The sequence below is a fragment of the Manacus vitellinus genome, unplaced genomic scaffold, assembly GCF_001715985.3.
Source record: "Manacus vitellinus isolate BGI_N305 unplaced genomic scaffold, ASM171598v3 scaffold_2_pilon, whole genome shotgun sequence".
In the NCBI taxonomy this organism is placed as follows: domain Eukaryota; kingdom Metazoa; phylum Chordata; class Aves; order Passeriformes; family Pipridae; genus Manacus; species Manacus vitellinus.
The window spans coordinates 39,275,166-39,286,741 of NW_021940208.1; the positions used below are offsets into that span (position 1 = coordinate 39,275,166).

General features: G+C 42.9%; 1 protein-coding gene across 2 annotated transcripts; it reads right to left on the reverse strand.

The window, feature by feature from the left end:
• Positions 1–4,304: 4,304 nt before the first annotated feature.
• SPRY2 (sprouty RTK signaling antagonist 2) lies at positions 4,305–10,710 on the reverse strand. 2 transcript variants are annotated; one of them, XM_008927375.3, is made up of 2 exons: positions 9,896–10,710; positions 4,305–6,084 (listed from the first exon to the last, which is right to left on the reverse strand). In XM_008927375.3, the coding sequence occupies exon 2, from the start codon at positions 6,031–6,033 to the stop codon at positions 5,092–5,094; it is 942 nt and encodes a 313-aa protein (XP_008925623.1). In that variant the 5' UTR covers positions 6,034–6,084; positions 9,896–10,710; the 3' UTR covers positions 4,305–5,091. The 2 variants fall into 2 exon arrangements, with proteins under 2 accessions (XP_008925623.1, XP_017926987.1); XM_018071498.2 differs by lacking the exon at positions 9,896–10,710 and adding an exon at positions 7,846–8,058.
• Between the last annotated feature and the right edge of the window lie 866 nt (positions 10,711–11,576).

The following is an 11,576-nucleotide window of genomic DNA, read 5'->3' on the forward strand; positions in this document are numbered from 1 at the left end:
GGGAACCAATGCATTTTAGTCTAGAATGAACATTTTAGCCATAAGCTTCTGTAATCACCATGCATGGGTAAGTCAGAGAAAAAAAAAAAAAGAGAAAAAGTTTCCTACAGCACAAGTAAAGAGAAACTTCAGATATATAGCATAACTTCTGCTGCTTTTTCCTGAGGTTGAAAACACTGAAATCCCACCCTATTTCAAGTGAAATCATTGCTGCTCATGCCCAAAGGTAACTACATTGGCTCTCTACTGAACAATCCCTATGGCAGAGGAACAGCAGATCCTGCTCTTATAGCAGTAAGACATCTGCCTCTTTAATCTGAAACACAGTGCCAATGGATTAGTACAAAGGGGAACTCCTTAAAGAAACATAAAGCCTTCTTGGGAACTAGAAATCATGCCAAAGCAATGAAAATAAAATGTTTTCTGAAACTGTGGATTTCCATGAATGGAAAAATGCTTTATATCTCTAAGAATGCAGGATAAGTACGGCAAGGTAATCAGTTTTTCCACCTTGTCTTAAACTTTCTGACAGAGAATACTAATGAGAAAAGCATGTTTCATACTCTTCCTTCACCTTTTGTCCTATAAGTGGCAGTAAACCTTTATGTATTATGGCTAGGAAAGGTCGAGGACAGGGACCAGAAAAAATATGAAGAGAAATAACTAAGACTGCCACACAGGATTCTCCACAGATTGAACCAGACAATATTTTTGAAATAAAAAGTACTATATTTATCCTCACTATATATATTTGCACATGCTTTCTGTATCAAACTGTCCTGATTTCAATGAGACATTAATTTTTAAGTTTCCAGTTTAATATTGGATTGTGTAAAGAGAAACAAACATATTTTAATTGATAAGGATTTGGTGTGCTTTTCACAACGTAGTCTATCCCAAACTGTAATTGATTTATTTAAGATAAACCAATACAATGCTGACTTTTTCAGCAAGATATCTATCCAACACTATTCATACAGACACTACTCAATCAAGCATGCTGTCACATTCAGCCAATTTCTTTCTGGAATTCTGCTTCAGTGGCTGATTGAGAAATTAGTCTCAGCAAATGAAACTATTATTACTTACTGTACCTGCACCTATTTAGGAACACATGAGACAAGACACTGTTCAAATCCATCTTGCCCAACTGTTAGTTCCTAAAAATAATTAAATGTTCCAATGTAGTACAGAAATGCATTCTGTTCTCTTCCTGCCACCTAAGAATAAGCCTTAAGATTTCTCTCATCACAAAAATGAATTATTTTGTATTTTGCAAACAGTGAAAAAGTAATACAGGCAATACTGCACATTAAAAACAAACAAACAAACAAAAAACAAACAAACAAAAAAAAGGCAAGAGTATAAGTGATCTGTACTTTGCTACTCTCAAGTCACTTCAACCTCAAAAATGTTGAGAGTTTAGTAAGAAAGTGTAAAAAACCTATTGTGTTAATCATTATGACCACTTAACCACTGTACTTCTGCTTTTGGAGAATTTTGGTTTTTGAAAGCTGATTTGGTAAATCTGTTGAATATGTAAATTCTCACCTGAATATGATCTCAAATCCTTTAGGAACACATTTTGTTTCCATCTAAAGCACTATTTTATTCTCCACTTGAATCCAAATCTCTTTTTCTTTTTTTTCTTTTACTGCTGTGATCACTATCTCAAAAAAAGAAATTATAATTTGGTTACAAACCATTAAAGAGCAAAGTAAAAAATATCTTGAGGCTATCAATAGAGGAATTTATAAATTTCTGTACAAGTGAATTTGATTTATTCATTTGTAGATCACAACATACAGAAAAATAATTTGAAAAAATACTACTTATTTCTATTGTTACTATAGTCAACTGTCATCCAATCCTGCAAGTCTTTAACTTTAAACAAGCCTTACAGTGACATCAGAATGTGTAGGAGGTTAACAGATCAAAACTCTAAAGCAACAACAAAAAAATGGAGCAATAATAAGGGTTTTAATCTCTCTCGTGACTCCCCAGCAGTCTAAAACCAAAGTCTGACATGATGCATATCTAGCACGACTTTCATAGTTATCCTCAAAACCTGTGTATGGAAAATTTTCCTTACTTGGACCTCCACTTTCCTATGTCACAGGATAAAGTAGGCCTACTTTAATAACATTATCTCAATCCACTTGAAAAGCCCTCTTAATTCTTATTAAAACAATCCAATCTGTTTGAGGCAAGATTATTGTTTTATTTAGAATACTAAACCTTAACTAATTAAATGCAATATTAGGATGTTAATTAGCATACACAAGCCAGCTTTTAAGAACCCAGTGCGCACACATGCCAGTTCATACTAACTGAAGCCTGGACCCCAGTGCCATAGTTTGCCCAACAGGTAGTGCCTAATGCCATCCTCCTCTACATCCCCATTCCAAGAGTCATGCATGCAACCCAGTTCATTGGTAATGGGCTTACCTGTGATGATGAGGATCCACTATTTATCCTCATTAAGAACTAAGTGGAAGGTAGCCACCAGTATTTAATGTTAAGACTAGATTCAAATTTCATTATCAACAACAAGATGGTTTCCCTTTTCCCTTAGAATCTAACTGGGTAGTCAAAGCACTTACTACACTGCAAAAAGGAAACACAACTACAATTTAGTACTGGACTTTAGCTAGTAGGACTTTTGAGTTACACCCTCTTTGACTGTCACACTGCTCAGTCATACCACAGTTTTCCAGTTTCACCTTCAGCTTTCCTTAGAGTTATCTTCCTTGACCAAAATAAAAATCACTGAAAAGACAGGGCTCACCTTCAGTTTTGTCAAGGTCATCAATACAAAACAACAGATTTACTGTCTACTGAAATAAGTGGGGTTGGGATCTCCAACACATAGCCTAAACGTTAAAAATTCACCCAATTATATGGACTATCTCATTATTCCCCTGGGGTTTTTTTTCCAATCAAATCAGGATACTTTAAGCATAAGCACCTAATCTAATTCAAGAACTAAATTCGGTGAATGGAAACACATGACAGTTACCAACCCCTTTACGAACAAAAATTCTAAAAAAATTAAAATAAAAAGGACACTGTTTATCAGCATCCAAGTATGATCTCACATATATACCCCAATACTCAGTACCAATATATGTTTTAAATATGGACAAATTACTTATGTAACGTAAGCCACCTTCTTTCTGGCAAATTTTGCTCAGAAAGTTAAATATATACTGTTCATTTTTGTATACCAAAATATCCAGACAGCTAGTGCAGAAAGGAAAGAAAACCACCTTACATTTTGCATCAGAGAGGTAAGGGAAAAAAAAGAGAAAGAGAACAAGCACTTTTTAATTTCACTTGGTGATTCATAATCAATACACAAACACATAGTGTAAGATTTTTGAGTACTACAGACCTATGTAAAATAATCCAAATACCAGATCAGAGATGAAAATTAAGGGGCAAAAAGATGGAACATTTACTCAGTGCTCTGGTTTTCAACTTCTAGTGAGTTCTTAATTTATTAGTAATAACTTGTTTTTCTTGGAGAGGGTTCAGAAAAGGTTGGGAGACTTTTCTAAGCATCAGCTTAAAAATACTTACAACTATTCTAAATGCCAGCTTAAGAAATTTATAAATAAAATTGAACATTAGGACCTCTGAACTTGGAGACACATGCTTAGAACAGGAAATGATAGTTTGTTAATAAAGAAAGGTAAATCATTCTCTAGGCTTCCGGTGGGAAACTTGGCAGCAAAAGGATTTTGACCTCAGTGAAAGGTAACTGCGACAAATGACAAATCAAGCAACTTTCTTCTTACAAGTGAGGCAAATGTTTGGCATAAGGCTGGACTGCATTCAGATCTATCATTCCCTGTGGCATATTCTTCTACCTTTAACAAATAATCCTGCAAGCTTTCTGTACTGACGATATTAATTACCCTTTTTTCTCCTCTGAGTAAAGCCACGCAAGCCTAACATTTTTTGTGAATGATTACTTATTTCCTATTCGAAGCACAAAAGCTCATCACTTATAGAATAGGTCAAGCTTTCAGTGCCTATTAGTCCTAGTCTGGAATAAATAAATGCATTTTCCTATGTTCATCTTCCTTTTCTGTTGTAGAAACAGTATATGGGACATCTGTGCAAAGGAAGGGAACAAAAATCCTGTATTATTTTCAGGTGAAGTAAACAGTAAGAAAAGAATACACTTAAAAAATCTATTTTCGTTTCATATTAGGCTCACTGTAACTATAGCACTGTGAAGTTTGCAGTTCTCCCAACTCAAAACAAAAAATGGGGGGAAAAAATGACAAGTAGCCCAGTTTAATTTCAAACGTTAATATATTTTCTATTTTATAGTGAACATATGCATCGTTCACCCCTTATTTGCAGCAACTGTGACGTCCTCATAAAAAGGGGTGACATTTTTAAGATGCCTCTTAAAATAAATATTTCTTTTTATAAAATAATAAAACTTCAAATAAATATTTTTACACTAAACAATATGTTGAAAAAATTAGAAAATAAAGGCTGAATTTTACTGTAACTGTACAATATACATGAAGTCCGAAGGGAAATCAAAGTCTTGTAATAGAAAGTTTCCGTAAGACAAAATACAATCTAAAAACATACTGATTGATTCACATTCTTCCGAATGTACAACATATTAGTATAATATTTTATGACTGTGCCATGTCTTATGACACCACTTACTTTTCACAGTTGAAAATATTATTGTATATACAAAAATATAGCATATTATCTCTGGCAGAAAACAATGAAAAAAAAGCAGTCATTTACTAATTTACAAATCTTGCAAGTACTATTCACAAACAATAGAGTTGCCTAGGAGTGTCTGTGTTGCTTTAGCTTATGCAATATGTGGGTCACAATGTACTGCATCCCTTTTTTTTTTCCTGTATGCCACTAGCTGGATCCTAACAAGCGTATCAGTTAAGATGGCACACACAGAGAAAAGCATTTCACTGCAAACAGCAAAGTACATCCCCAACCCTTCTACTACAGTGCCAAGACCATAGCTGCTTAGCTGGTTGCATATGTATGTTAAAATAATAATCCTTGTTACTTTAGTGTTTCTGACTAGTGATGCTACGTTGGCTTTTCAAAGTTCCTAGGGGGGATGCTTGGAACTTTGCAGCAAACGGTGTTGGAGTGTTTACAGCGGCACCCAGGCCGATTTACCCGGTCGTAACAGCCCTGGCACAACTTAAGGCAACCCTTGGCCGGTAGGTAACACCACAAGCAAGGCAGAAAGAGGGACACTACACCCATGGCGGACCACCTAGTGCAGCAATGTGACTGACTGCAGGAGCAGGGGTTGTCAGCACAGTTGTCCTCATCATCGTTAGAGCAGTGATAGAAGAGGCCCTTCACACAGCAAACGCAAGTCCCGTAATCAACCACATTCTGGGCTGAGCAAAGACACTGCTTGTCACAAATCCAGCATGAGGGCAGGGTCCTCGGATAAGTGCACTCCTTACACTTACACTTTCCACAGTCTTCACACCTGTAGCTGTGCGCTCCCAAGTCTTCTTTGCTCAGTGGCTTCAGCTCACTCGACTTGAGCTCAGACTTGGGCTGCATTCGGACTATCCCATCAGCAACTGGCCCTGAAGATGATCCTAGAAGTCTTTGCTCAGATGAATTACTGCTTGTACTTGTCCTCGTACTGCTCCGTGAACCTGTGCTGACCGTGCTGATAGATCGGGACAGTGGTGCCCGAGGAGATGTGTGTGTCTGTGTGTGCTGAATCCGGCTAAAATGACGATGCTCGGGCAAGCCATGGGGTCTCTCATTTTTGGATTGGGTTGCTAGCCGAGGAGTGGACTTGACCCCTGGCCGTGGAGCTACCATAGGTCCCTCTGTGTATTCATTCGTGTTTCGGATGGCTCTGATCTGGTCCAACGACAAGACGTGAACCTGCTGCATTAGGACATCCCGCAGGTCAGGCTCCCCGTGTGGTCTCCCACTGTCACGCCGAGCCTGTAGTAAGGGCTGCGACCCGCTGCTGTGCTGAGCTCTTGTCTCCATCAGTGCCCGGAAGCGTGCTCACCCCGGCAGGCTTAGAACACATCTGAAATCCTAGGGCAACAAAGAGAGGATTCACTATTGCAACACATCTCATGCTCACTCCAGCAGCCTTTCAAGCCTGCAGGACCCTACAGCACTGCATGCAATCAAGTAATGCATCAGTCATTAAAAAAAGGAGTCACATCTGGGGCAGAGTACGGGCACCAGTCAGCTGAATGTACTTCCCTTGGCCTGTTCTACCTTCTGCTGTGGAGAGCTTAAGGGGATTCTTTTCTAGGACTGTGCAGCTTAACTTGTGACTCTAGAAAGTCTAGATTTTGCTCCTGGTAACTAAGACTTCCCAGGCCATCTTCTGGTTAGACCATGGCCTTTAAAGTGATTTCAGCCACTTGAAGTGACACTTATTGCACATCAGGCTACTGAAAAACTTACATTAAAAAAAAAAAGTCTGCAAGTATTCAGCAAGTGTAATGTGACCTGCTGATGACAGACATATAATTTTCCAATTTTGTTTAAAAATGAATAATATTTTGGTAGGCTAGTCTCTTTACACATTAAATTTTACACGATGTAAATAGGAAATTTTAGTTTAATACCAATGGTCCCAAGAAAAACACTAAATAGCAATAAAATGTTTGAGGTTAGACATGAAATGAGTTAGTGCTACCAAAAACTTCAACAGCACAAGTAAAAATATCTCTCTTCAGTATTTTAGTGTGTGTCATAGTTGTGTACACCATTGTGATTGTTATTTTAAGGCTCAATACTACAAAAGCAATGTTACCACAGTTGTTTGAGGTTTTTTTTAACGTGTAAAAAATTCCATAGACTACATTTCAAATTATAAATATTACCAAGAGTGGCTTGTGGGACAGAGGCATGCATAATATAATCAAACAATGCCAACATCCAAGAAATCTACTTGATTGTGAATATTGCTTTAAGAGATCATTAACTACAAAGTAGAGACGCAGATGTAAAAATTTAAATGAAAACCCAGTGAAAGACACGGAAGATGAGAATTTGTAAATAACTTCCACACTCAGATATGCACAAGTTTCAAGTACTGCCCTCTAAATTAGTTAATATTTGGTTTGCCTTTATCATATCTTAAAGTGGCTCCAAAATCCAATTACCTATACAAAAATCCAGAAAATATTTTACAACTAAAACCCAACCAGGAATCAACTGTCTTACAAGAGGTATGCAATGTCTGTAATTATACCTAGAAAAAGTACCATAGTGTTACTCTGAACACATCAGTTACCAACAATAATACTGTACCGCATTATAACAAAATATAGCCAAGCAGTTTAACAATGAATATCTTTATACTAACAGCAATGCAAAACATTTAACCATTTAACTCCCGCCTTCCTTCCTTTAAGTGTTTTTTCTTTAAAAAAAAAAAAAAAATAATAAAAAATCCAACTTTAAACAGTGACCACCTGTTTTAAATACTGTCAAATCCTGGTTTTGGACATAGGAGGTATGTCATGGTGTCCATACCTCACAAATAATAAAAAAAAATAAAGTCTTGCAAACTTGGCTTGAAGCATTGCTTATGTTTTCATCAAATTAAAACCTCTGCCATATCAAAAGTTTCAACCAACAGCCTAAGCAGACGTTCCGCTCATCTGAAATTATCTGAAGATAAAAAATAATAGAAAATAAAATACTTTCCCCATCCTTGAGAGGAACTGGCAGCCCTATCTGCCCTCCACGTCCAGATTTCCGCCAGCCCCAATCAGCCTAGAGGATACTGCCTCTCCAGAAATGACAACCCACTGCAAAAGCAAAGCTGACCCTGACCTGAAGGCGCTTCAGACGACCCTGGGATCGGCGGCGGAATCCCCTTCAGACGCCAAGGTGGGAGCTGGAGAGGCAGCCTCCGGTCTCCGCTCCCCTCCCTGTCTCCGGCTCCATACGGGGCAGGGGGCGCGCAGCAGGTGAGAGGCGACAGCCCCTAGCCCGCCGGAGAGTGCAGACAACCTGGAGATAACCAGGAGACATCCTCTAAGCTGGGAGATGGGAGGGGGCTGCTGCAGTCGCCTTATCAGAAAGTCAAATCCATGTTTTCTTTTAACTCTTTCCCCCTGCCCTCCCCCAGGAGATGCTAGAGGTTCCCCTCCCGGGAAGTGCCAGGCGCCCTGCAGACGGTGCAGACAACACCTCCGGGACAGCTGGGCAAAAGGCAGATTACCCCCTCTCGCCTTGCCCTAAGCACCCATTCAACTTCACAAAGCCAGCCGCTGGAAAAGCTCCTCTTATTTTACGCATATTCTGCAAATTGCCTGACCTTCAGCCCGCCCCGTTCCGCCCTAGCCCGGAGGGACCCAGGAGGCATTTTCAGTGGGGCATCGGGCCGAGCTTGGAGATTCCCCTTTTTTCTCCCCTTGATAGATCCGCTAACAGGACGGGATGCAAAGAACCAGCACATTTATTTGCAAACGTACATTTGCCTAAAAATCCTCACGGATAGGCACGCCTCTCCCTCCCCTGACCTAGCATTTCTTCCCTTTGCATCCGCCAAGAGCAGAGAAGCAGATTTGCCTTTTTGTGAGTACATGTGTGTGATAACACGATTCCCCACTTCAAAGAGCCAAAGTCCACTCTCACCGAGCTCAAGTGCCAGATTGCTAACTTTTCCTAGCTGAGCTTGGCAAAAGGTCGAGCGAGGGGGACGGGTTTCGCATCGGCACATTTGGGGAAATTTAATACGCGAGGGGCTTCTTGCGTGCTGTGGAAAAACCCCGTGTCCTGCTGGCCGGGGAAAGGAGAAACCTAAGGGAGAGAAGTCCTCTGCCCATGAATTTCTGTTTTGTGGCCGGAGCCTGTGCAAGACACCCCCACCCCCATTCCCACCGCACACACACCAACCACCTCCTTTTCTTTCAAAGTGCTTTGAAACCCCCATTAAGGGCCGAGTGTGTGATCAGACTATGGATTAGGGCAAAAGGGACTTTACCATCGGGGTGGGGCAAAGTGACACACAAATAGCTTGCTGAAAACACCAGCAGCTTTTTTCTTTGGGGGAAAAGGGGGTTGCTACGAAGTAACCCACCAAAAAAAAAAAAAGAAACAAAGTAAAAATTAAGGCTTTTCCTTTCCCTCCACACATGCCCTCTACACAGAAGAACTTAGGGAAGCACTTTCCTCGTCTTACAGATCGAATTAAGTTTCATCACCGGAGAAATATCTAAGTGTACACACACACACACACACACACACACATATATATTTGTACCAGACGTGCACTCACTTCCGAAGCACACAGATCTCCCGACGCCACTACAGACGGGCGTAAAACATGCACTGAAAGGCGAGTTTGCTCGCTCTCCCCCAAGACCGGGGGACAAACAGCCCCGACGCTCGCCAACCCAGCAGCGCCTTTCCTTCAGCTTCCCCCGAGGCTTGTCGGAAACCCACGCGTGCCCAGCGAGGCAGGAGCGGGCAGTACCTCCCGTGCCCGGCTCCCCGCAGCAGAACACGTCGGAGTGTGTCTCCTCCAAGCCCACCCCCCGCCCAACTAGCAGCCCCCGCAGGCATTCCTGCGCGCCCGCGCAGCCCTCCGCCCCCTGCGCAGCCTTCCGCACCCCCGAGGCACCCCGTCGGGGCGCAAATGCGGCGCAGCCCTCAAAACCCAGCGGAGCTCCCCCCACCCCTCCCCGGAGAGAAACCGCTCCGAAATCCCACCTCCAGTTCGTCTCTGGGAAAGGAAAGAGAAGGGAAGGTGGGGAGAGGGAGAACCTGTACGAATGGAAAATGGATCGGCCTCAAACATTTCCAGGAGTTTTCTTGGAGCAACCAAGGGGGGAGGTTACTGAAAAGCTTGTTTTGCAAAGAAGGAAAAGGCTCTCACCGTGATCGCGGCGCTGCACCAAACCCCTCTCTCTCTTGTATTTTCTTCTTCCTGCGGTTTGCAAATAAATCCAGCCCTAAAGCAAAAAAAAAATTCTTTTCCAAACTCTGCTTTAGTCCAACTTGTAAATTAGAGTAAGAACGATCACCATGTAAAAAAAAAAAAAAAGTCCAGAGCAAAGTTAGATCCCTCTCCCCAGATCGATTATAAATACTTGTGTGCGCGTATACACTATAATAATAATAATCAAAACACCTCTCCAGGTCGGGGTGGGTTTTCTTTGCTCCTAAAAAGAGATCAGTCTCACACACACGCTTTTCTTTTTTTTCCTCAATGAACAGGAGGCCGACTCGCCAATACCAAGTCACTTTTTTTTGTTGCTGTTGCAAATGATCAAGAGGAAAGGGGAAAGCCAAAGAAAACAAAATAAAGTGGATCTAAAATAAAATCCCAGAGCTTTCTTCCACTGAGTTCCTCCAAAAAAGCAGCTTGTGCAATGTAGCCGTTCTGCTGAGAAGCTGCTTGCTGCAGGCTCCTCTCCCCTCTCTCCCTCTTAGCTTTCTCGCTCCCTCTGCGAGCGTGTGTGTGTTGCAGGCAGCTCTGTGGTTTGCAATCGGGGGGTTGTTTTGGGAGCGCAGCGGATTTGTGGTGGTGGTTGTTGTTGTGTGTTTGGAGGAGGTGGAGGAGGAGGAGGAAGATTTGAGATCTGAGCTGTAGGGGCTCGGCGTTTTTCTGCTCGCTCGCTCTCTCCCTCTCTCTCTTTTTCTTTCCGGAGGACGTAGGGTGATCTCTCTGCAAAAGCAGCAGTAAATGGCGTCATGTGGATCTGAGGAGGAACAGAGCAGTTGTTGTCCCAGAGGATATATCGCATCCGGTCCCAGCTCATTGGCTCTGCGGGGCTACATTCACTGGCTCTCCCAGCGCCCTGCCAGCACTTTGAGCTGCGGGAGGCATTCAAAAGGGCAGTGCTGCCGCCGAGCCAGCCCGGCGGCTCGGCCCGTTAACGCGGCGCCCGACCTGCTGCCGCTGACGCAGTGGACCGGGTAATTCGCGCAGCGCAGCCCGCCTCCCGAGGGCCTCTCCGCAGCCTGTGAGACGAACAGACTGCTCCGTGCACAGAACACTCACGACCGGCTCGGCTAGTTCTTTTGCTTTTGTGCCTCTGATTGTTATATTACTCAGAGGCAGCAGCGAATTAGCTGTTGCATGGGGAGCGAGCGGGAATCGCTTCTCCCGGGAGGGAAGGCGTCCAGCTTTCCGACCGACACTGCGGGCTTTGGGTAGACCGTGTTCAAAAAAAGTGCTCCCTTTCCCTCCACAACATTTTCTTAACCGAGTGAAGAATAAAGCGTTTGCAACTTTCTTGCCCCTCCCCACCCATCGCCCTTTCCAGTCGCCGGCCGCGCAGGACAGGAAGGTGTGAATTACGTAGGGCTTGTACCGCGATTAACGCGATGTAGCAGGCGCGGAGGGCCGCCCCCAATCCCAGGCGGGAGCGCGGAGCGGAGCCCGCGGGCGCGGACGGGGCGGAGCGGGCGGCCGGGCTCAATTCCGCCCATCGGCGGCTGCCCGTGGGAGCTGCGCGCGGCCCTTGCCAGCAGCGAGTCGCTCGCCTCTGCGCGAGGGATGGATGGTAAGGATATTTTAAGGAGAGGGGGAAAAGGAAGCACACCAAAACCCC

What these genes read in the sequence shown, in the direction of transcription:
- SPRY2 (XM_008927375.3), bottom strand. Translation starts at nt 6,033, where the DNA reads ATGGAGACAAGAGCTCAGCACAGCAGCGGGTCGCAGCCCTTACTACAG.